This window comes from Mytilus californianus, unplaced genomic scaffold, assembly GCF_021869535.1.
Source record: "Mytilus californianus isolate M0D057914Y unplaced genomic scaffold, xbMytCali1.0.p SCAF_13, whole genome shotgun sequence".
Taxonomy (NCBI): domain Eukaryota; kingdom Metazoa; phylum Mollusca; class Bivalvia; order Mytilida; family Mytilidae; genus Mytilus; species Mytilus californianus.
Genome location: NW_026262615.1, coordinates 32,800,234 through 32,827,810, shown reverse-complemented (window position 1 = coordinate 32,827,810; position 27,577 = coordinate 32,800,234). Strand labels below are relative to the sequence as shown.

Sequence of the window (27,577 nt, the reverse complement as noted above, 5' to 3'; positions counted from 1 at the left end):
CGAGTTATGTCAAGGAACGACTTAAATAGACACTACAAAAGTTTAGAGTCATCATCATGAATTGGTTGAACTATACGACACCAGTTGTGTCCAATTCCTGATTGTGACATTTTGAATGAATTTGAATTTAAATTTGAATGGCAGATGGCGCACCTAGTCTGGTTCCTTTTGAATGTCATGCGATTCCTTCATTTTGTGTTTGTTACCTAAATTTCCCTCTTCTTGATCGATTTACGAGATTTGAAATTCGGTAAAATACTGTCGCCTTCATTTCACTATTATTGTTTTGTTGTTTTTGTTTGCTATCAAACCTTTTCGTTCCAAGAAGAAAGGATGAACATTAACTAAGAAACGCGTGTCATGCAAATTGATTTAGGAAGACTCATTGACAAGTTTAAGACTCAATGTACTTTGAGGAAAGTCTATCTTATAAAAAGCATTTAACTAGGCTAAATATATTTATTTTTCGAATAAGCAACAAAAAAAACCCAGCATATGTATATTATGATAATACACATTCTAAGACATTAAGAAAACAAAAGTCAATAAAATCTTGTATCACAAATTATAATGCTCGAATAATTTCACATAATGTATGCATAAAATGGATATAAACATAAAAAATCAAATGCTCCACTGGTTGCAGCTTGATACAACCGCAGAGGTCGAACCTTGAACAGTTGGGGCAAGTATGGACACAACATTTAAGTTAAAACAGCTCTAATTTTGATTGTGATTGAATATTTCATACAGCATAGGTTTGTGACACAAAATGAATATGGTCAAAGAACTGAAAAATTTGAAATTGGACATTTACCTTTTATGGTCCAATATCAAAAATCTAAGTACATGGTTAGAATCAGCATATAAAAGAACCTCAAGAATTCAATTTTTGATGAAAAAAAAACCAACATTAGTTTTAGTTAAGACCCTTTGGACCTCAATGAGGACCAATTTGATAACTGAGACCAACATCCAAATTCTAAATACATGGTTTGAACCCTTTATCTCCAACTTGTGTTGAAACTAAACAAAGTTTAATTTTGGACCCTGATTTGGATCAACTTGAAAACTGACCCCAAAAATCCAAATTTAAATACAGGTTTAGATTCAGCATTTCAAAGAACCCCTTATATATTCAATGTATGTTGAAGTCAAACACAATTTAATTTTGGACCCAGATTTGGATCAACTTGAAAACGGGGCCAAAAATCAAAAATCTAAATACATGTTTATTAACAGACTATATAAGCTTAGTTTTTAAAAGAGTTCGCTTCATCAAAATAAAAAAATAAATAAATGGGGAATGTGTCCATGGGACACAGATGATGCCACCGCTTGCATATAACGTTATAAAGGGACATAACTCAAGAACAATGAAAGTGACGCTACCCAAATTTGTACTCTATCAGAGTTTTAAAGTAATAAGCATTGTGGTGTATAAGTTTCATAACATTGTGTTGAGGCAAACTTACGTTAGAGAACGGAAACGAAAAATTCAGCATTTTACCATTTGTAAAGGGGCACAACTCTAGAACGGTAAAAGTGACGCCACCAATATTCACTTGATCTGTGTTTTGTGGTAATCAGCATTGTGCATAAGTTTCATAACGTTTGGTTGAGGCAAACTTAAGTTAGAGAACGGAAACGAAAAATTCAGCAAACTTGATCTGTGTTTTGTGGTATTATAAGCATTGTGTAAAAGTTTCATAATATTTGGTTGAGGCAAACTAAAGTTAGAGAACGGAAACGCTGATTTTTTTCATTTGTAAAGGGGCATAACTCTAGAACGGTAAAAGTGACGCCACCAATATTCAAACTGGATCTGTGTTTTGCAGTAAAAAGCATTGTGTATAAGATTCATAACATTTTGTGGAGGCAAACTAAAGTTAGAGATCGGAAACAAAAAATTCTGCAATTTTTCCAGTTGTAAAGGGGCATAAATCTAGAACGGTGAAAGTGACGCCACCCAAATTCAAATTTGATCTGTGTATTGTGATAATCAGCATTGTGTAAAAGTTTCATAGTATTTTAGACAAACTAAAGTTAGAGAACGAAAACCAATTTTGGACGTACGGACGGACGTGCAGACGGACAAGGGTAAAACTTAATGCCCTCTCCGCTACCGTGGGGGCATTGAAATGTATATAGCATTCAGAAAATTGGTTTATACAAAATAACAAACAAACCTACCACAAAATTATTCAAACAATTTACCAAAGAAAAGAAAAAATTAATTTCCAAAATAATGTTATCATTTATCTTTAATATAATGTCTTTAAAAAATCTATAAAACTTATCTGTAATCATCTTCAAAATGTCTAATAATGAACAGTAAATTTCAAACTAGATCTATTTGTCCCACAGAGCTTATCATCAACAACACCTAAGAAACACAAAATTTTCAAATAAATCTGTCACTCCAATTATAATTGTGTAATTGATTTTACGATCATTTCTTATCATTAATGTAGATTTTCTTTTCAGTCTGGGCATGGTATTTAACAATTATGATACTGGAAAACAAACAACAACAAAAATTAAAGAAGGCAAAGAAATTTTAGATCATATAAAAACACTTAGTGTAATCAAACTTTATATATATAATCAATAGTTCCAATATTTTTTCTTTCATTTGTCCAAAATAATATCTTCAACTTTTCTATCAGTGTAAACAACTTTATCTACACAATGTATTGTAATGAAATATATCCTTTTATAAAAATAGTTTATCTAAAAATAACATTTTTTTTTATTAAGATGTAACATTACATAATGTATGGCACAATTGTATTTAAAAACTTCATTTACTTACACTTTCACTTCAACAGATAGACGAAGGTTTATTTTAATTTCCAAGGGAATATACAACCATAAGAAAGTATTCAAACATGTTAACAATCTTTAAACAGAACACAATGCATACACAATAATCACCACAATTGATATATATCTGAATCAGCAAATCTATTTTAAACTATGACTCAATTTAAAATTTCTATAATAAATCTATAAATGTAGAGCTTGATTAACTATTTAATATCCCAAACCTCCTATTGTGGCATGGAACTTTGTGCTAAAATTTCTTACACATCCATACACTTATAATAAAATTATTGTCTGTGAATCAATTTATTTCCATGAACCAGTGATGTAAACCACAAAAATAGTTCTCTAAATCAGATATGATGTTATATCTATTTTCAACTATGACCCTACTTAAAATTTCTGTTAATTGTGCAATAACATCTCTGAATTTAGATTCTGAGCAAAGATGTAATAATAGCATAGTTGCTGACACAGAATGAGTGTGGTATAAGTTCTTAAATAATTTTAAAATTGGACATTTACCAATTATGCTCCAATATTCAAATTCTAAATACATGGTTGGATTCAGCATATCAAAAAACCACAATGTTTGATTTTTTGTTAAAATCTAACTAAGTTTTATTTTGGAAACTTTGGACCTTTATGGGGTCCAGTTTGAAAAACGGGCCCAAAATCTAAAATCTAAAACACTGTTAGATTGCACACATTAAAGAACTCCAATGATTTAATTCTTGAAGAAATCAAACAAAGTTTAATTTTGGACACAAATTTGGACCAACTTTAAAAACCAAGCACAAAATCAAAAAATCTCAAACCCTGTTGGATTGACCATATCAAATAACACAAACAATTTAATTTTTGATGAAATCAAACAATGTTCAATTCTGGACCCCAATTTGGATCATCTTGAATACTGTGCCCAAAACCAAATATCTAAATACCACTTAGATTCGGCATATCAAAGAACCCCAACCATTTTTTTTTTAAAGCAAACAAAGTTTAATTTTGGACTCTTTAGACCTTAGTGTAGGCCAACCATGCCCAAATCAAAAATCTATAAACACGCTTAGATTCAGCATATCAAAGAACCCCAAGAATTATATTTTTTTTTAAATAAAAAAAAAGTTGTACTTTGGACACTTTGGACCTTAATGTGGACAAATTTGAAGACAGGCCTCAAAATTAAAATACACTGTTAGATTCAGCATAACAAGGAACACCATTAATTTAATTTTTAAAGAAATCAAACAAAGTTTAATTTTGAACCCTTTGGACCTTAATATAAATCATTTAAAAAAAAGACCCAAAAATTCAAATAATAAAGACTTCCCAGAATTCAAGACTTTTGAATCAAACCTCATTGAATTTGCTAAAAAAATAATCAATTTATACAAAGTATTGGTTTTGGCTCATTTTAACTAAACCAATAGGGCCATAACCCCTTAAATCAATCCCAAACTTTATTTTATGGTATATCACCTTGTGGCACAGTCAAATAGCAATAAATAGACTTATGCTCAAGTTATTGTCCAAAAATCAGAAAATCCTAGTTTCTTGGCCCTATTTCAGCCCCTTATTATTAAACAATTTGGACCATGACACTTAAAATCAATACCAACATTTCTTTTGTAGTATGGAATCTTGTAGTAAAATTTTATAGAAATCCATACTCTTATACACAAATTAGTGTCCTGAAACATGAAAAATGCTTGTTTTTGACCCCTCTTTGGTCCTAATTACTAAACAGTTATAACAATAACCCCAAAAATAAATCCCAACCTGGAACCTGTAAACCAGACTAATAATTGTTTTTGTTAGGCCCTTTTTGGCCCCTAATTCCTTAACAACTACTTTAATAACCTCCAAAATAAACCCCAACCTTCCTTTTGCGGTATGGAACCTTGTTCTAAAATTGAATAGAAATACATACACTTATACTCAAGTTATTGCCTGCAAACCAGAAAAATAGTTGTTTTCGGCCCCTTTTGACCCCTAATTATTAAACGGTATTGGCCATGACCCTCCAAAAATCATTCTCAACTTTCCATTTGAAGTATGAAAGCTTGTGGTAAAATTTCATAGAAATCTATACTCTTATACACCAATTATTGTCCTAAAACATGAAAAATGCTTTTTTTTTTGGCCCCTTTTTGGCCCCCTAATTCCTAAACAGATACGACAATTATCCAAAAATAAATCCCAACCTTCCTATTGTGGTATGGAACCTTGTGCTGAAATTTAATAGAGATCCATACACTTATACTCAAGTTATTGTCTGTGAACCTGCCAAAAAATTGTTTTTGTAAGACTTTTTGGCCCCTTATTCCTAAACAGCTATGACAATAACCCCCAAAATTAATCCCAACCTTCCGATTGTGGAATGGTACCTTGTGTTAAAATTTTGACCTAAGAAATATCTCTTATACTCAAGTTATTGTCTTAAAACCAGACAAATAATTGTGTTTGGCCCCTTTCTGGCCCCTAATTTCAAAACAGCTAAAACAATAACCCCCAAAATGAATCCCAACCCTCATATTGTGGTATGGAACCTTGTACTAAAATTTCTTACACATCCATACACTTACACTAAAGTTATTGTCTGAGAACCAATTTATTTTCCATGAACCAGTAAAACTGACCTTTTTGGCCCCTAATTACAAAACCGCACAGACAATAGCCTCCCAAAACAATCCCAACCATCCTTTACTGGTATGGAAGCTTGTGCTAAAGTTTCATAGACATCCATGAACTTATACAACTTATACTCAAGTTATTGTCTGCGAACCAAAATGTCTTCAGACGCAGACAACACCATAACAAAATACTACCTGTGGTCGTATAAAAATCATTTATTTTGACGGTCATGGATGAAATTATGTAATGCTGATTTAATAGTACACTGTAATATCATTCAAGTACTTGAACTGAACACATCGTAAAATACATGTGGTATTTTAAAATTTGAGCATCTTGAATTGAACTACACAAAAGCAAACTATGGAGTCTTAAAGGTTAAATAAATAATCAACACTAATCAAAACCAGAAAAAAGACAAACTATAAAAAGACTGTCTTGCTCTATTCAGCTCAATGTTACTTTTTTTTTAAATTTATTTTCACGTCTATTTTGCATCTCTATAATATATTAATTGTTGACAGTCATAAAGAATAGTTGTTTAGGGTAATTAAAATGCCTCACTAATACAAACCGTTGCATTTGGAACAGCAGTAAAAGCCTATCTAATTGCTTTTCTATAGTAATTCCATGCAAGTATGTTATGAAACAATGGAAAAATTTACATGCAACGTAGTAATCCCTGGACTTTTTTTTAGCATTTGATAAACAATTAATTGGACACGCATTTATAAATAGATTACTGGTCCTGGCCTTGATTTCCTGCTTCTAATTTAATCTAGTTATCTACAAGCTGTATACCTGTATATCTTTTCGATATGCATCCTTAACCTAGTCCTTAAATTCATTGGAGGAATCTGGTTAGGTCTAGCATTTATGTTCTATTTATGTTAAAATCATAGATATATATATATATATTTCTCTAATTCTGTTCTAATTCAATTTAACCCTTTCCGGACCCATTGAAATTTTTTTCAACGTGTGGTTGCCGATGATCTCAGAAGATGATTGGATGAGTTTACGGGTCATGACCTTTATCAGCTCACTGAATAAATAAAAATGTGCTTACAGGTGTTAATGAAATTGACAACCTTGTGGAATGTGGAAGACACTCGAAGGGATTAAGATTTCCACTAAAATTATTTGTAAGAATTTCCTAAGTTTTGATTTGAAATACACTCTTTAACTTAAGTATCAGTATAGATGGATATGTCCTAAAGTCACTACCTGAAACATGTATTATATGAAATGTATATGTAAAGTAGTAGCAGATAAGAGTGCTTGCGTTGTTTCCTTTAAATAAGATGTATGTTGCAAAGATCAGCAGATACGACATCTTTTCTTTTCATCTAAGCTTTCTTTCTTGGGAAAAAACTCATAGTGATCTGTTTGGATCATATTGATCTGACGGGAAATTCCCACTTTCTACAACAATCATGCTATTAGGACGGGCAGTAGGCATGGCACTATTTGTAGCAATATTTCCATTATGATACTGCATAGGCAGTGAGGTTTCTCCGTTCGATAAAAATCTTCCTGAGTCATCGTTTACTGGATGTACTGTAAGCAGTTGAGGTAGAGATGATTGTTGAGCTGAAAATAAAAATAGTGTCAGCCCTTAATAATCAGATATTGTTCGTTTAGCAGTAACCAATTATATAACCAACCGAATATTGTTACACACAGGAATGTTTTGTTTTCCAAACTTATTTTGTTTAAATATTTAAAAAAAAACCTCGACTATTCTAAAATTCTAACGAATATGCTAAATTAACATTTGATGTCATACATGTATACTGTTAAAGCAGAGGAAAGGAAAATACATTCGTGTGTATCTGATTAAAATTTGTTGATGAATCAATAATGTTGACGAGGAATCAACAAATAGTGGATTGGACAATGCCTCTAATTTCACGCAACCATTGATTTCAAACAGATGTGGATTCCTAATATAATAAATATCGCCTAGATAATTACAATTTTGTTATTATATGAATACCTGAATTTTTCATTACAAAGTAATCCTTAGTCTCAATAAATTGTTAGATCGACCAAATTTTCTAGTTAAACCGTGTCTATTGTATACTAATTTGATTCGTTTATACGAATTTCCAAGTTACGTCTCCGAAAAGAAAACACATTCTTAAATCAAATTGATGGAAGACGATATCATAAAAATGCTGACCATTTCAATAAACAACATATATGTAATGGAATGTTTTTTTTACCAATTAGTCGGCATTTCAATGGTTACCAATTTCGCACCTATACTTCTTATTAGTTCAATTCAAGAAGATTTAAACTAACTCTTCTCACAGACAAAAGATAAAAGATACCTTCAGATATATTGAAATTGTCTTGTAGCTAAAAAAACCGATGTAAAGAGTTCCTATTTATATATTCTAATATACTTGTTATAAAAGGTAATACCGGAACTGCAATGTATGCTTCAAATCCTAACCTGCAATTGACACAGACCGAATTCAAACTAGTGTCTATGGCAAATTTGAGGATTTTAATTTTCCAAGTTATAATTTCCCATTTCTCAGTTGGCAAAAAGAAAGCAAAAGCTACCAAAGGGACATCAAGTTCATAAGTCGAAAACAAACTGACAACGCCATGGCAAAAAAAAACGAAAATGAACCTGACAAACAACAGTATACAAAACACAAAACAGAAAACTAAAGACTGAGCAAAAAGAACCCCACCAAAATAAACCCGTTTGTAAACTCAGTTGCCCACGAAGGGTAAAAGATCTTGCTCCACATGCGACATCTGTCGTATTACTCCTATATAATATGTTGATAAGTTATATCAAGGAGTTTTGAGCATTGGTAGATTAAACCGGCATCTTCTGTCTGCATTGCCAAATTCGACGGTTTGCAATGAACTGTCATTTTTGCAGAACAGAGAATAGAAAAGAATAAGCGAAAGAATCAACACAGAAGTTACACAATGTATACCGTTATATACCTTAGTTGTCCCTGAATGTTCAACATATATTTTGCTAATACAGGAAATCGTCATCGCTTTTATTCCAACAAATTAGTTATTCTATTTAAATCCTTTTAGATATCAAATGCCCTGTGTTAAGTATCATATGTGGCCTTGTCATGAAAGTCCTATTTCAATATTATTCGACATTGTGTTAATATACATGTATATCCTTGTAGCCATCATCTGATGACTATCGCTAGTTATGCTGCATGGGTTTTTTGTTGGTTATTTAAAAAAAAAAAAACACACACAAAAGTAAGCATAATCCAAACAAAAAACTTACCATGAACCTGAGCTTCTACCCTTGCTGTTGGTCTATTAGTGTTTGATCTGATATCAGTTTGGTCGTCTACAAATATAAATGATTTGTATTAATCGATAGTTTCATTACGACATTTCCCTACTACACTTGATTGCAGGCCATTAAGTGCATATGCAAAATGTTAAACTGGAAACGTCAATCCTTCTTAATGATTATTTTGCCAGTAATGTGCAAATGCTTTCTAATCGGTTCCAGTTTTGTATGTTGTGACATTCTTTGATTTTACGTTGGTTTTATTTCAATTAACTTAAAGAGAAAAACTTTTGAAACCTGTATGTTTTTGTTTCTGAGCGGCAATATTGAACCAACAGCCGAGGTTGAATTAACCAACTTCCTGTAGATGCTAGCACATTTGAGCTTGTTTTCACAAATACTCAGGTGTCGTATGTACTTTCTTTTTTAAATTAAGTTGTCATACTAATGATATTAAGACTGTGCATGTTTTTTCTGTTTTGTTTTTTATTTATTTTGTTAGCAATGATCGACAAAGGCATAGAAGATTTGTGCGCAAGTAGAACTATTTGTTTCAACCACATTGTGTGTTTGTACAAAGTCATATATTGTTAACTGTTGTGTGTGTTTTGTACATGCACATTTGTGTTCTTGGAAGACAGTTGGTATGGAATATTGTATTATCCAATATATATTTGGGTGATATTTTGTTAATGAATTATTTATGTGTGTATCACTTATCTTATAGTTTGCTGTCCATACAATTTCTATAAAATCCATTAAAATGTTACTCCTGAAATACACATCGCTCTGTTCAACTGAATTAGTTCATAATGAACACAGTTGTAAATATGAAACTGACAAGATAACTTGGCATACTACAAACAAATTGTTGTTCTTGCCTAGTATCAAGTAAAATGTGTTTCATGCATAAAACATGAGATTCATTATACATTGGTAGTCTAGTTAATTGACATGAAACGCAAAAACAAAACAGTGCATATATAAATTCAATAAAAAGCTCCGCTAGGGCGCAGCTTGATACGACCGCAGAGGTCGAACCCTGAACAGTTGGGACAAATTTGGACAATCATTCAAGCTTGATACAGCTCTGAATTTGGATTGTGATAAAATATTTGACACATCATTGGTTTCTGACACATAATGAATGTGGTAAAAGAACTGAATTTTTTTTAAATTTGATTATTAAGGTCCAATATCCAAAATCTAAGTACACAATTAGATTCAGCATATCCAAGTACATCAAGACTTTCATTAATTTATTTATTGATGGACAAAATTAGCTAAGTTTTTAAAGGGGTTCACTTCATAAAAAAAATTATATATAGCATTCTGCAAATCAATGTATACAGAAAAACAAACAAACCTACCACGAAGTTCTTAACACAATTTACCAAATAAATATGGAATGTGTTCATGGGACACAGATGATGCCCCCGTTTACATATAAAATGATCAAGGTACATAATTTAAGAACGGTTAAAGTGGCGCTACCCAAATTCGTACTTGATCTGAGTTTTGTAGTAATAAGCATTATGTATAAGTGTCATAACATTTGGTCGAGGCAAACTTAAGTAAGAGAACGGGAACGAAAAATTCAATAATTTTTTTCATTTGTAAAAGGGCATAACTTTAGAACGGTATAAGGGACGCCACAAAAATTCATACTTGATCTGTGTTTTGTAGTAATAAGCATTGTGTATAAGATTCATAACATTTGGTTGAGGCAAACTTAAATTAGAGAACGGAAACGAAAAATTCAGCAATTTTATCCTTTTGTAAAGGGGCATAACTCTAGAAAGGTAAAAGTGACGCCACCCAAATTCAAATTTGATCTGTGTTTTGTGGTATTAAGCATTGTGTATAAGATTTATAACATTTAGTTCAGTCAAACTAAAGTAAGAGAACGGAAACCAATTTTTGGACGTACGGACGTAAGGACGGACGTACAGACGGACAAGGGTAAAACTTAATGTCCCTTCGCGACGGTGGCGGGGGCATACAAAATGAAAAAAAAAAACAATTTCTAAAATATTATTCATCATCAATACAATGTCTTCAAAAAATCTATAATACTTACCTTCATTTTTTAAAATATCTAATCATGCTAATAATGAACAGTTAATTTCAAACTATATTATAACATAATTTATAAAATTAGAATGTGATGTTTGTATCAATTTTTAAATATGATTCTTCTTTTAATTTCTAATAATTGTGCAATACATCTTTTAATTTGCATTGTGATTAAACATTTGACGATTTGGATTGTGATTAAATATTTGACATAGCACAGGTTTCTGACACAGAAAGAATGAAGTCTAAGAACATAAAAATCAGTATATCAAAGACCCACAAGAATTCATTTTTTTCCTAAAATCAAATACATATTCACAGGCGGATTGGGCATATTGAAGAACGCCAATATAAATTAAATTTTTGATGAAATCAAACAAAGATTAATTTTGGACCCCAATTTGGACCAACTTGAATACTGTGCCCAAAATCAAAAATCTAAATACACGCTTAGATTCAGCATATCAAATAACCCCAACAATTCATTTTTTTCAACTTCAAACAAAATGTAATTTTGGACAATTTGAAGACAGGCCCCAAAATTAAAAATGTAAATATACAATTAGATTCGGCATATCAAAGAACACCAGTAATTCAATTTTTGCTGAAATCAAACAAAGTTTAAATTTGGACCCCAATTTAGACCAATTTGAAGACTGTGCCCCAAATCAAAAATCTAAGTACAGCTTAGATTCAACATATCAAAGAACTCCAATAAATCCTTTTTTTTTTAATCAAACAAAGTTTAATTTTGGACCCTTTGGACCTTAATATGGATCAATTCAAAAACAGGGCCCAAAATCCAAATTCTAAATACCCAATTTGATTCAGCATATTAAAGGACCCCAAGAATTCAAGACTTTGGATTAAACCCCATTGAAGTTGGTTAAAATATAAGCAATTAATACAAAGAATTACAAAAGAATTGTTTTTGGCCCTTTTAACTAAACCGTTACGGTCATAAACTCTAAAATCAATCCCAAACTTTACTTTATGCTATAACACCTTGTGGCACAATTAGATAGCAATCCATAGACTTAATTTCAAGTTATTGTCCAGAAACCGGAAAATCCTAGTTTTTGCTCCTTTTCGGTCTTTAATTATTAAACGTTTTGGGCCATGACCCCAAAATCCAATCCAAACGTTCCTTTTTAAGTATGGAACCTTGTGGTAAAATTCATAGAGATCCATATTCTTATACTCAAAGTATTGTCCGGAAATATGACAAATACTTGTTTTTGGCCCATAATTACTAAACAGATACAACAATAACCCCCAAAATAAATCCCAACCTTCCTATGGTGGTGTGAAACCTTGTGCTAAAATTTAATAGAAATCCACACACTTATACTCAAGTCATTGTCTGTGAACCAGACAAATAAGTGTTTTTGTTAGGGCCTTTTTGGCCCCTAATTCCTAAACATCTATGACTTTAAACCCAAAATTAATCCCAACCTTCCCATTGTGGTGTGGGACCTTGTGCTAAAATTTAATAGAGATATATACACTTATACTCACATTATTGTCCTCAAACCAGAAAAATAATTTTTGTTTGCCCCTTTCTGGTCCCTAATTACAAAACAGCTACGAAATTAATCCCGAAAATCAATCTTAACCCTCCTTTTGTGGTATGGAACCTTGTGCTAAAATTTCATACAGATCCATACACTTATACTTGAGGTATTGTCTGCAAACCAATTTATTATTTTTCTGTGAACCAGTAAAACTGACCCTATAGAACAAATGCATGCACAAAAATCACTAAAATTAATATATCTGAATCAGCAAAATCTATTTTAAACTATGATTCAACTTAAGATTCCTTTTAGTTATGCAATACAACTATACATTTAGAGTCTGTTAAATATTTAATATAGCATAGTTTCTGCACAGAATGAATGTGGTTTAAGTACTTAAATATTTTAAAATTGGACATTTACCTATTATTGTCCAATATCCAAATTCTAAATACATGGTTAGAATCAACATATCAAAGAACTTCAAGAACTCAATTTTTGAAGAAATCCAACAAAGTTTAATTTTGGACCCTTTGGACCTCAATGTAAACCAATATGATAACAATACCATCAAATCTATAATCTACATTTACACTAAAAACTCAGCATATCAAAGAACCCTATTTAATCACTTTTTGTTAAAATCATACGAAGTTTAATTTTGGACCCCAATTTCAACTTTCTTGAAAACTGTGCCCAAAATCAAAAATTTAATTATATGCTTAGATTCAGCATATCACAAATTCCCGAGAATTACTTTTTGTTAACATCAAACTAAGTTTAATTTTAGATACTTTGGACCTTAATGTGGACCAGTTTGAAAAACGGGCCCAAAATCCAAAATTTCAAAACTGTTAGATTGCACACATTTAAAGAACACCAATAATTTAATTTTGGACCCTTTGGACCTTGATGTGGACCAATTTGAAGACAGGTCCCAAAATAAAAATCTAAATCAAGGTTAGATTCAGCATATCAAAGAACCCCAATAATTCAATTTTAGAAGAAATCAAACAAAGTTTAATTTTGGACCCTTTGAACCTTAATATGATTCAATTCAAAAACAGATTAAAAATCCAAATGATAATTACCAAATTAGATTCAGCATATTAAAGAACCCCAAGAATTCAGGACTTTGAATTAAACACCATTGAAATTGCTAAAGAAATAAGCAAATTTTACAAAGTATTACAAAAGAATTATTTTTGGCCCCTGTCAACTAAAACGTTACGGTCATAACCCCTTAAATCAATTCCAAACTTTATTTTATGGTATAACACATTGTGGAACAATTAAATAGTAGTAACGAGATTTATACTCCAGTTATTATCCAAAAACCAGAAAATCCTAGTTTTTGGCCCCTTTTCGACCCCTAATTATCAAATGGTTTGGACCATGATCCTCAAAATCAACTCCAACTTTCCTTTTCCTGAAGTATGGAACCTTGTGGTAAAATTTCATAGAGATCCATACTCTTATACACAAATTGTTGTCCGAAAACATGAAAAATGCTTGTTTTTGATCCCTTTTTGGCCCCTAATTACTAAACAACTTCGACAATAACCCCAAAAATAAATCCCAACCTTCCTATTGTTGTAAGAAACCTTGTGCTAAAATTTTATAGAGATCCATACACTTATACTCAAGTTATTGTCTGTGAACCAGAAAAATAATTGTTTTTGTTAGCCCCTTTTTTGCCCCTAATTCCTAAACAGCTACTATGATAACCCATAGAATAAACCCCAACCTTCTTATTGTGGTATGGAACCTTGTGCTAACATTTAATATAGATCCATCATTTGTACTAAAGTTACTGCCTGCAAACCAGAAAAATAATTGTTTTGGCCCCTTTTCGACCCCTAATTATTAATCAGTTTGGGCCGTGACCCTCCAAAAAATCAATCGCAGCATTCCTTTTGAAGTATGGAACCTTGTGGTAAAATTCATAGAAATCTGAACACTTATACACAAGTTATTGTCCTGAAACATGAAAAATGCTTTTTTTACCCCGTTTTTGAACCCGTATTACTAAACATCTATGACGATAACCCCCTTAAATAGATCCCAATCTTTTTATTGTGATATGAAACCTTGTGCTAAAACTAAATAGAGAGCCATTCACTTATACTCAAGTTATTGTCTGTGAACCGCACAAATATTTATTTTTGTTGCGGCCTTTTTGGCCCCTAATTCCTAAACAGTAATGACAATAACCCCCAAAATTAATCCAAATCTTCCAATTGTGGTTAGGAACTTAGCGCTAAAATTTAATAGAGATATATACACTTATTCTCAAGTTATTGTCTAAAAACCAGACAAATAATTGTTTTGGTCCCTTTCTGGCCGCTATTTACAAAACAGCTACGACAATCAATCCCGACCTTCCTATTGTGGTATGGAACCTTGTGCTAAAATTTCATACAGATCCATACACTTATATTAAATTTAATGTCTGCGAACCAACTTATTTTCTATGAACCAGTAAAACTAATCTTTTGTGGCCCCTAATTACAAAACCGCTTAAACAATACCCCCTAAAAACAAACCCAGCTATCTTTTAGTGGTATGGAACCTTGTGCTAAAATTTCCTAGAGATCCATACACTTTTACTCAAGTTATTGTCTGCGAACCAAAATGTCTTCAGCCGCAGACACAGACAACACCATAACATAATACGAACGCAAACAATTTTGTGGTCGTATAAAAATCGACTCTACCTTGAGGTTGTTGTGCAGACAATATGTTGGATCCAGTTTCAGGTGCCCCACCTTCAGCTCTTGACAACAGACTGTCATGATCACTATTATCTGGTTTCTTAACAAATGTTTCATCGTCATCAAAAGGGATGGCTTTTGCTTTTTGATCACGTTCAACATCGCCACCATAAAAATGAGTAGTTGCGGTTTCAATGGTTCCTGAAACTTAATAGGCATTCTCTAAGAATGAAACTATTTTTAAGTGGATATACATTGTATACTTTTATTCATACTAATATATATATATATATATTTTCTTAAATTAAATTTACAATCATTATTCAGTCTTGGTCACAGTATTTAATTTTTATTAGTTATATATACATTATGTAAGGGGAAACCATTTCATTTTTGTAGCGTACACAACCATGTATTAGATGAAATTATTTTGATCAGTCGCTTTCAAAAATACAAATAAAAATCTGGAGAGATTTACTTATTCTGGTTTTATTGTGTAAAATTTATTTGATTTGCAGTAATATTCAAAATAAATATCGCCTCTGTATTGAAAACCTTTATACAAACTTATTTCATCTATCGAAAGCACATATTCTTTGACATACGAAAGTTGTTAATTGCCACGTCTTTTTAAATACATCTAGGAAGACAATCAAATGTTTTTAACAAGTGCATATTAATGAAAATAATGAAAATAATTAAACATTCGCAGAAATGGCTGCAACCTTAAAAACATACAAAACCGACTTACGAAACAAGAAATAAATCCATGACGACTGTCCCAATATGATCTCATTCGATGTGATTCTTAGTTTTAAAGTGTCTAAATTCCTTTATTTTCTTATGTTTCATGTATATATTAAAAGGTTACATTTCGAATTGTAAGTAACAAGAAAAGATATAAATCAGGAGATTTATTTTTATGTACCGATAATAAATATCAAAATATGTTTATCAATTCTTACAAAAAACATCTGTATGCTTAAAAGCTAAGAAAAGACAACCAACAACAATAAAAATCAATTCTAGCTGTGGTGTGTATCAGATGTGGAGTCTACAATATTCAAAAGATCTGTTAGGGTAAATATAATTTAAATCCCTTCCTGAACAAAAGTGTAAGACATTTGACTTCTCTATCCTTTCCATACATATTCCTCAATCTAAAATTCCTTTCATAATAACCTTGATATTTTAATGCATCCGTTTTTATGACATCCGCAAATGGCTTTCTTCTTGCTTTGAACAAGACAACGAGAGGGGATTATGTTTTTTTTTACTAAAAAGAATATTCCGATCAGGGAGGAGAAAAAAAATGATTTTCTGATTGAGAGTTTTTGCAAATATATTTAATGTTACATGTACTATAATTATATTCTTTAAAAAATAACTTTGTTTTTAACAAGAGGCTGTCAGAGTGACAGCAAACCGGATTTGTTGAGCAAGTATGGACACTACATTTAAGTTTAAAACAGCTCTGAATTTGGATTGTGATTGAATATTTGAAACAGCATAGGTTTATGACACAAAATGAATGTGGTCAAAGAACTGAAATATTTGAAATTGGACATTTAAATACCTATTATGGTCCAATATCCAAAATCTACGTACATATTAGAATCAGCATATCAAAGAACCCCAAGAATTCAATTTTTGATGAAATCAGACAAAAGTTTAATTTAGGACCCTTTGGGCCTCAATGTGGACCAATTTGATAAAGGAGCCCACAATCCAAAATCTCGCAATACATGATTTGGACTAACTTGAAAACTGGGCCAAAAAATCTAATATTTAAGTACAGGTTTTGATTAAGCATTTGAAAGAACCCTATATATATTCAATTTATGTTGAAATGAAACACAGGTTACTTTTATCCATATTTTTTTCTGTGCAAAGGGAAATAACTCAAACTGGATAAATAGTTCTCTATAATTAGATATGATGCAATTTTTCAAATTATAATCAATAATATAATAACAACAACCAGTGATGACTAAGTTCTCTAAAATTAAATATGATTTTACACTCAAACATTGTTAGAATCTGCATATCAAAGAACCAAAGAATTCAATTTTTGATGAAATTAAACAAAAGTTTAAGTTAGGACCCTTTGGACCTCAATGTGGTATTATCTTATTGATAATGAAAAGAAATACAGGTTTAGATTAAGCATTTCAAAGAATCCTGTATATATTCAATTGATGTTGAAATCAAACACAGTTTAATTTTGGACTCCGATTTAGACCAACTTGAAAACGAAACCCAAAATCAGAAATCTAAATAGATGTTTATTGACAGACAATATAAACTTAGTTTTTAAAGGAGTTTACTTCATTAAAAAAATATATATATAGCATTCAGAAAATTACAATGTCTTTTCAAAATCTTTAAAACTTATCAGTAACATGAAATAAGTGTAACAGGATGCTGTTACGAAGTCTCCTAAACAAAGCTCCAATAATTGTCATTCTCATGGTCGCCTGACATTAGGCAAAGTCCAGTACAAATTGGTTTTCGATATGCATAAGTGACGCCTATGGATTGACACTGTATGTCATTCAAATCTTCTTGAAATTACGAACAGGAATATATATGGTTTAGGGGTGGATATCTCGACCGTTTACAAGTTCTCAAAAAGGGAAGGGGGAGGTGTGTGATCCCTAGGGGACTCGCCCTTTATTTCATATGATTTGTTTTTTGTCCCATACAAGAATATATATGGTTTAGTGGTGTGGATCTCAACCGTTTACAAGTTCCTAAACAGGATAGGGGGTGGGTATGACCCCAGGGGACTCGCCTTATATTTCATTGATTTGTTTAATTGTCCCGTACCAGAATATATATGGTTTCGGGGAGGGGATCTTGACCGTTTATAAGTTTTCAAAAAGAAGGGGGTGGGGGTTACCCCAGGATACTTCCCCTCAATTTCATTTGATTTGTTTTATTGTCCCATTCAAGAATATATATGGTTTTGGGGTGAGGATCTCGCCCGTTTACAAGTTTTCAAAAAGAAGAGGGGTGGGGGTTACCCCCTGTACTTCCCCTATATTTCATTTGATTTGTGTTATTGTCCCATACAAGAATATATATGGTTTAGGGGTGAGGATCTTGACCGTTTACAAGTTCTTTAAAAGGAGGGGATGGGGATGACCCCAGTGGACTTGCCTTATATTTTATTTGACTTGTTCTATTGTCCCATACAAGAATATATATGGTTTGAGGGTAGGGATCTTGACCGTTTACAAGTTTTCAAAAAGAAGGGGATTGGGGTTACCTCAAGGGACTTCCCCTCATTTTCGTTTGATTTGTTTTATTGTCACATACAAGAATATATATGGTTTTGGGGGTGAGGATTTTGACCATTTACAAGATTTCAAAAAGAAGGGGGTAGGGTGATCCCCCTGTACTTCCCCTATTTTTCATTTGATTTGTGTAATTGTCTCATGCTAGAATATATGGTTTAGGGGTGAGGATCTTGACCGTTTTCAAGTTCTTTAACAGGAGGGGGTAGGGTTGACCACAGGGGACTCGCCTTATATTTCATTTGATTTGTTCTATTGTCCCATACAAGAATATATGGTTTGGGGTGGGGATCTTGACCGTTTACAAGTTTTCAAAAAGAAGGGGGGTGGGGGTTACCCCAGTGGACTTCCCCTCATTTTCATTTGATATGTTTAATTGTCCCATACAAAGGATATATATGGTTTAGAGGTGGGGATCTCGACCGTTTACAAGTTCTTTAAAAGGAGGAGGTGGGGATGACCCCAGGGGACTCGCCTTATATTTTATTTGACTTGTTCTTTTGTCCCATACAAGAATATATATGGTTTGAGGGTAGGGATCTTGACCGTTTACAAGTTTTCAAAAAGAAGGGGGTTGGGGTTACCTCAGGGGACTTCCCCTCATTTTCGTTTGATTTGTTTTATTGTCCCATGTAAGAATATATATGGTTTAAGGGTGGGGATCTCGATCGTTTACAAGTTTTCAAAAAGAAGAGGGGTGGGTGTTACCCCCTGTACTTCCTCTATATTTCATTTGATTTGTGTTATTGTCCCATACAAGAATATATATGGTTTAGGGGTGGGATCTTGACCGTTTACAAGTTCTTTAAAAGAAGGGGATAGGGTGATCCCCCTGTACTTCCCCTATTTTTCATTTGATTTGTGTAATTGTCTCATGCTAGAATATATGGTTTAGAGGTGGGGATCTTGACCGTTTTCAAGTTCTTTAACAGGAGGGGGTAGGGTTGACCACAGGGGACTCGCCTTATATTTCATTTGATTTGTTCTATTATCCCATACAAGAATATATGGTTTGGGGTGGGGATCTTGACCGTTTACAAGTTTTCAAAAAGAAGGGGGGTGGGGGTTACCCCAGTGGACTTCCCCTCATTTTCATTTGATATGTTTTATTGTCCCATACAAGAATATATATGGTTTGAGGGTGGGGATCTTGACCGTTTACAAGTTTTCAAAAAGAAGGAGGTTGGGGTTACCTCAGGGGACTTCCCCTCATTTTCGTTTGATTTGTTTTATTGTCCCATATAAGAATATATATGGTTTAAGGGTGGGGATCTCGATCGTTTACAAGTTTTCAAAAAGAAGAGGGGTGGGTGTTATCCGCTGTACTTCCCCTATATTTCATTTGATTTGGGTTATAGTCCCATACAAGAATATATATGGTTTAGGGGTGGGATCTTGACCGTTTACAAGTTCTTTAAAAGGAGGGGGTGGGGATGACCCCAGGGGATTCGCCTTCTTTTTTATTTGACTTGTTATATTGTCCCATACAAGAATATATATGGTTTAGGGGTGGGGATCTTGACCGTTTACAAGTTCTTTAAAAGGAGGGGGTGGGGATGACCCCAGGGGACACGCCTTATATTTTATTTGACTTGTTCTTTTGTCCCATACAAGAATATATATGGTTTTAGGGTGGGGATCTTGACCGTTTACAAGTTTTGAAAAAGAAGGGAGTTGGGGTTACCTCAGGGGACTTCCCCTCATTTGCGTTTGATTTGTTCTATTGTCCCATATATGAATATATATGGTTTAAGGGTGGGGATCACGATCGTTTACATGTTCTCAAACAGGATGGAATAGGTATGACCCTAGGGGACTCGCCTTTTATATCATTTGGTTTGTTTTATTGTCCCATACAAGAATATATATGGTTTCGGGGGTGATAATCTTGACCGTTTACAAGATTTCAAAAAGAAAGGGGGTAGGGTGATCCCCCTGTACTTCCCCTATTTTTCATTTGATTTGTGAAATTGTCTCATGCTAGAATATATGGTTAAGGGGTGGGGATCTTGACCGTTTTCAAGTTCTTTAACAGGAGGGGGTGGGATTGTCCACAGGGGACTTGCCTTATATTTCATTTGATTTGTTCTATTGTCCCATACAAGAATATATATGGTTTGGAGTGAGGATCTTGACCGTTTACAAGTTTAAAAAAAAAAGGGGGTGGGGATTACCCAATTGGACTTCCCCTCATTTTCATTTGATATGTTGTATTGTCCCATTCAAGAATATATATGGTTTAGAGGTGGGGATCTCGACCGTTTACAAGTTCTTTAAAAGGAAGGGATGGGGATGACCCCAGGGGACTCGCCTTATATTTTATTTGACTTGTTCTCTCGTCCCATACAAGAATATATATGGTTTAAGGGTGGGGATCTTGACCGTTTACAAGTTTTCAAAAAGAAGGGGGTTGGGGTTACCTCAGGGGACTTCTCCTCATTTTAGTTTGATTTGTTTTATTGTCCCATACAAGAATATATATGGTTTGAGGGTGGGGATCTTGACCGTTTACAAGTTTTCAAAAAGAAGGGGGTTGGGGTTACCTCAGGAGACTTCTCCTCATTTTAGTTTGATTTGTTTTATTGTCCCCTATAAGAATATATATGGTTTAAGGGTGGGGATCTCGATCGTTTACAAGTTTTCAAAAAGAAGAGGGGTGGGGATTACCCCTGTACTTCCCTTATATTTCATTTGATTTGTGTTATTGTCCCATACAAGAATATATATGGTTTAGGGGTGGGGATCTTGACCGTTTAGTAGTTCTTTAAAAGGAGGGGTTGGGATGAACCCAGGGGACTCGCCTTATATCTTATTTGACTTGTTCTATTGTCCCATACAAGAATATATATGGTTTAGAGGTGGGGATCTTGACCGTTTACAAGTTTTCAAAAAGAAGGGGTTTGGGGTTACCTCAGGGGACTTCCCCTCATTTTCGTTTAATTTGTTTTATTGTCCCATATAAGAATATATATGGTTTAAGGGTGGGGATATCGATCGTTTACATGTTCTGAAACAGGAGGGAATAGGTATGACCCCAGGGGACTCGCCTTTTATATCATTTGGTTTGTTTTATTGTCCCATACAAGAATATATATGGTTTCGGGGGTGAGGATCTTGACCGTTTTCAAGATTACAAAAAGAAGGGGAGTAGGGTGATCCCCCTGTACTTCCCCTATTTTTCATTTGATTTGTGAAATTGTCTCATGCTAGAATATATGGTTTAGGGGTGGGGATCTTGACCGTTTTCAAGTTCTTTAACAGGAGGGGGTGGGGTTGTCCACAGGGGACTCGCCTTATATTTCATTTGATTTGTTCTATTGTCCCATACAAGAATATATATGGTTTGGAGTGGGGATCTTGACCGTTTACAAGTTTTCAAAAAAAAACGGGGTGGGGGTTACCCCAGTGGACTTCCCCTCATTTTCATTTGATATGTTGTATTGTCCCATTCAAGAACATATATGGTTTAGAGGTGGGGATCTCGACCGTTTACAAGTTCTTTAAAAGGAGGGGGTGGGGATGACCCCAGGAGACTCGCCTTATATTTTATTTGACTTGTTCTCTTGTCCCATACAAGAATATATATGGTTTAAGGGTGGGGATCTTGACCGTTTACAAGTTTTCAAAAAGAAGGGGGTTGGGGTTACCTCAGGGGACTTCCCCTCATTTTCGTTTAATTTGTTTTATTGTCCCATATAAGAATATATATGGTTTAAGGGTGGGGATCTCGATCGTTTACAAGTTTTCAAAAAGAAGAGGGGTGGGGATTACCCCTGTACTTCCCTTATATTTCATTTGATTTGTGTTATTGTCCCATACAAGAATATATATGGTTTAGGGGTGGGGATCTTGACCGTTTACAAGTTCTTTAAAAGGAGGGGTGGGGATGAACCCAGGGGACTCGCCTTATATCTTATTTGACTTGTTCTATTGTCCCATACAAGAATACATATGGTTTAGAGGTGGGGATCTTGACCGTTTACAAGTTTTCTAAAAGAAGGGGTTGGGGTTACCTCAGGGGACTTCCCCTCATTTTCGTTTAATTTGTTTTATTGTCCCATATAAGAATATATATGGTTTAAGGGTGGGGATCTCGATCGTTTACATGTTCTCAAACAGGAGGGAATAGGTATGACCCATGGGGACTCGCCTTTTATATCATTTGGTTTGTTTTATTGTCCCATACAAGAATATATATGGTTTCGGGGGTGAGGATCTTGACCGTTTTCAAGATTTCAAAAAGAAGGGGAGTAGGGTGATCCCCCTGTACTTCCCCTATTTTTCATTTGATTTGTGAAATTGTCTCATGCTAGAATATATGGTTTAGGGGTGGGGATCTTGACCGTTTTCTAGTTCTTTAACAGGAGGGGGTGGGGTTGACAACAGGGGACTCGCCTTATATTTCATTTGATTTGTTCTATTGTCCCATACAAGAATATATATGGTTTGGGGTGGGGATCTCGACCGTTTACAAGTTCTTTAAAAGAAGGGGGTGGGGATGACCCCAGGGGACTCGCCTTATATTTTATTTGACTTGTTCTCTTGTCCCATACAAGAATATATATGGTTTAAGGATGGGGATCTTGACCGTTTACAAGTTTTCAAAAAGAAGGGGGCTGGGGTTACCTCAGTGGACTTCCCCTCATTTTAGTTTGATTTGTTTTATTGTCCCATATAAGAATATATATGGTTTAAGGGTGGGGATCTCGATCGTTTACAAGTTTACAAAAAGAAAAGGGTGGGAATTACCCCTGTACTTCCCTTATATTTCATTTGATTTGTGTTATTGTCCCATACAAGAATATATATGGTTTAGGGGTGGGGATCTTGACCGTTTACAAGTTCTTTAAAAGGAGGGGTGGGGATGAACCCAGGGGATTCGCCTTATATTTTATTTGACTTGTTCTATTGTCCCATACAAGAATATATATGGTTTAGGGGTGGGGATCTTGACCGTTTACAAGTTTTCAAAAAGAAGGGGGTTGGGGTTACCTCAGGGGACTTCCCCTCATTTTCGTTTAATTTGTTTTATTGTCCCATATAAGAATATATATGGTTTAAGGGTGGGGATCTCGATCATTTACAAGTTTTCAAAAAGAAGAGGGGTGGGGATTACCCCTGTACTTCCCTTATATTTCATTTGATTTGTGTTATTGTCCCATACAAGAATATATATGGTTTAGGGGTGGGGATCTTGACCGTTTACAAGTTCTTTAAAAGGAGGGTTGGGGATAAACCCAGGGGACTCGCCTTATATCTTATTTGACTTGTTCTATTGTCCCATACAAGAATATATATGGTTTAGAGGTGGGGATCTTGACCGTTTACAAGTTTTCAAAAAGAAGGGGTTGGGGTTACCTCAGGGGACTTCCCCTCATTTTCGTTTAATTTGTTTTATTGTCCCATATAAGAATATATATGGTTTAAGGGTGGGGATCTCGATCGTTTACATGTTCTCAAACAGGAGGGAATAGGTATGACCAATGGGGACTCGCCTTTTATATCATTTGGTTTGTTTTATTGTCCCATACAAGAATATATATGGTTTCGGGGGTGAGGATCTTGACCGTTTTCAAGATTACAAAAAGAAGGGGAGTAGGGTGATCCCCCTGTACTTCCCCTATTTTTCATTTGATTTGTGAAATTGTCTCATGCTAGAATATATGGTTTAGGGGTGGGGATCTTGACCGTTTTCAAGTTCTTTAACAGGAGGGGGTGGGGTTGTCCACAGGATACTTGCCTTATATTTCATTTGATTTGTTCTATTGTCCCATACAAGAATATATATGGTTTGGAGTGGGGATCTTGACCGTTTACAAGTTTTCAAAAAAAAACGGGGTGGGGGTTACCCCAGTGGACTTCCCCTCATTTTCATTTGATATGTTGTATTGTCCCATTCAAGAACATATATGGTTTAGAGGTGGGGATCTCGACCGTTTACAAGTTGTTTAAAAAGAGGGGGTGGGGATGACCCCAGGGGACTCGCCTTATATTTTATTTGACTTGTTCTCTTGTCCCATACAAGAATATATATGGTTTAAGGGTGGGGATCTTGACCGTTTACAAGTTTTCAAAAAGAAGGGGGTTGGGGTTACCTCAGAGGACTTCCCCTCATTTTAGTTTGATTTGTTTTATTGTCCCATATAAGAATATATATGGTTTAAGGGCGGGGATCTCGATCGTTTACAAGTTTTCAAAAAGAAGAGGGGTGGGGATTACCCCTGTACTTCCCTTATATTTCATTTGATTTGTGTTATTGTCCCATACAAGAATATATATGGTTTAGGGGTGGGGATCTTGACCGTTTACAAGTTCTTTAAAAGGAGGGGTGGGGATGAACCCAGGGGACTCGCCTTATATCTTATTTGACTTGTTCTATTGTCCCATACAAGAATATATATGGTTTAGAGGTGGGGATCTTGACCGTTTACAAGTTTTCTAAAAGAAGGGGTTGGGGTTACCTCAGGGGACTTCCCCTCATTTTCGTTTAATTTGTTTTATTGTCCCATATAAGAATATATATGGTTTAAGGGTGGGGATCTCGATCGTTTACATGTTCTCAAACAGGAGGGAATAGGTATGACCCATGGGGACTCGCCTTTTATATCATTTGGTTTGTTTTATTGTCCCATACAAGAATATATATGGTTTCGGGGGTGAGGATCTTGACCGTTTTCAAGATATCAAAAAGAAGGGGAGTAGGGTGATCCCCCTGTACTTCCCCTATTTTTCATTTGATTTGTGAAATTGTCTCATGCTAGAATATATGGTTTAGGGGTGGGGATCTTGACCGTTTTCTAGTTCTTTAACAGGAGGGGGTGGGGTTGACAACAGGGGACTCGCCTTATATTTCATTTGATTTGTTCTATTGTCCCATACAAGAATATATATGGTTTGGGGTGGGGATCTCGACCGTTTACAAGTTCTTTGAAAGAAGGGGGTGGGGATGACCCCAGGGGACTCGCCTTATATTTTATTTGACTTGTTCTCTTGTCCCATACAAGAATATATATGGTTTAAGGATGGGGATCTTGACCGTTTACAAGTTTTCAAAAAGAAGGGGGTTGGGGTTACCTCAGTGGACTTCCCCTCATTTTAGTTTGATTTGTTTTATTGTCCCATATAAGAATATATATGGTTTAAGGGTGGGGATCTCGATCGTTTACAAGTTTTCAAAAAGAAGAGGGGTGGGAATTACCCCTGTACTTCCCTTATATTTCATTTGATTTGTGTTATTGTCCCATACAAGAATATATATGGTTTAGGGGTGGGGATCGTGACCGTTTACAGGTTCTTTAAAAAGAGGGGGTGGGGATGACCCCAGGGGACTTGCCTTATATTTTATTTGACTTGTTTTATTGTCCCATACAAGAATAAATATGGTTTGAGGGTGAGGATCTTGACCGTTTACAAGTTTTCAAAAAGAATGGGGTTGGGGTTACCTCAGCGGACTTCCCCTCATTTTCATCTGATTTTTTTTATTGTCCCATATAAGAATATATATGGTTTAAGGATGGGCATCTCGATCGTTTACATGTTCTCAAACAGGAGGGAATAGGTATGACCACAGGGGACCCGCCTTTTATATCATTTGGTTTGTTTTATTGTCCCATACAAGAATATATATGGTTTCGGGGGTGAGGATCTTGACCGTTTACAAGATTTTAAAAAAGAAGAGGGGTAGGGTGATCCCCCTGTATTTCCCCTATTTTTCATTTGATTTTTGTAATTGTCTCATCCTAGAATATATGGTTTAGGGGTGGGGATCTTGATCGTTTTCAAGTTCTTTAACAGGAGGGGGTGTGGTTGACCACAGGGGATTCGCCTTATATTTCATCTGATTTGTTCTATTGTCCCATACGAGAATATATATGGTTTGAGGGTGGGGATCTCGACCGTTTACAAGTTATCAAAAAGAAGGGGGGTTGGGGTTACCCCAGTGGACTTCCCCTCATTTTCATTTGATATGTTTTATTGTCCCATATAAGAATACATATGGTTTAAGGGTGGGGATCTCGATCGTTTACATGTTCTCAAACAGGAGGGAATAGGTATGACCCCAGGGCACTCGCCTTTTATAGCATTTGGTTTGTTTTATTGTCCCATACAAGAATATATATGGTTTCGGGGGTGAGGATCTTGACCGTTTACAAGATTTCAAAAGAAGGGGAGTAGGGTGATTTCCCTGTACTTCCCCTATTTTTCATTTGATTTGTGAAATTGTCTCATGCTAGAATATATGGTTTAGGGGTGGGGATCTTGACCGTTTTCAAGTTCTTCAACAGGAGGGGGTGAGGTTGACCACAGGGGACTCGCCTTATATATCATTTGATTTGTTCTATTGTCACATACAAGAATATATATGGTTTGGGGTGGGGATCTTGACCGTTTACAACTTTTTCAAAAAGAAAGAGGTTGGGGTTACCTCAGGGAACTTCCCCTCATTTTCGTTTGATTTGTTTTATAGTCCCATATAAGAAAATATATGGTTTAAGGGTGGGGATCTCGATCGTTTACAAGTTTTCAAAAGGAAGAGGGGTGGGGGTTACCCCCTGTACTTCCCCTATATTTTATTTGATTTGTGTTATTGTCCCATACAAGAATATATATGGTTTAGGGGTGGGGATCGTGACCGTTTACAGGTTCTTTAAAAAGAGGGGGTGGGGATGACCCCAGGGGACTTGCCTTATATTTTATTTGACTTGTTTTATTGTCCCATACAAGAATAAATATGGTTTGAGGGTGAGGATCTTGACCGTTTACAAGTTTTCAAAAAGAATGGGGTTGGGGTTACCTCAGCGGACTTCCCCTCATTTTCATCTGATTTTTTTTATTGTCCCATATAAGAATATATATGGTTTAAGGATGGGCATCTCGATCGTTTACATGTTCTCAAACAGGAGGGAATAGGTATGACCACAGGGGACCCGCCTTTTATATCATTTGGTTTGTTTTATTGTCCCATACAAGAATATATATGGTTTCGGGGGTGAGGATCTTGACCGTTTACAAGATTTTAAAAAAGAAGAGGGGTAGGGTGATCCCCCTGTATTTCCCCTATTTTTCATTTGATTTTTGTAATTGTCTCATCCTAGAATATATGGTTTAGGGGTGGGGATCTTGATCGTTTTCAAGTTCTTTAACAGGAGGGGGTGTGGTTGACCACAGGGGATTCGCCTTATATTTTATCTGATTTGTTCTATTGTCCCATACGAG

General features: G+C 34.6%; 1 protein-coding gene across 1 annotated transcript in view; it reads right to left on the bottom strand.

Annotated features, from left to right (window-relative positions):
• Positions 1 to 445: 445 nt before the first annotated feature.
• LOC127723527 (uncharacterized) overlaps positions 446 to 27,577 on the bottom strand; it is a 77,864-nt gene continuing 50,732 nt past the window's right edge. Inside the window, exon 11 of the mRNA XM_052230167.1 lies at positions 446 to 7,056. Coding sequence (XP_052086127.1) covers positions 6,839 to 7,056 — 218 coding nt within the window. The 3' untranslated portion in view covers positions 446 to 6,838. The remainder of the gene's footprint in view (positions 7,057 to 27,577) is intronic.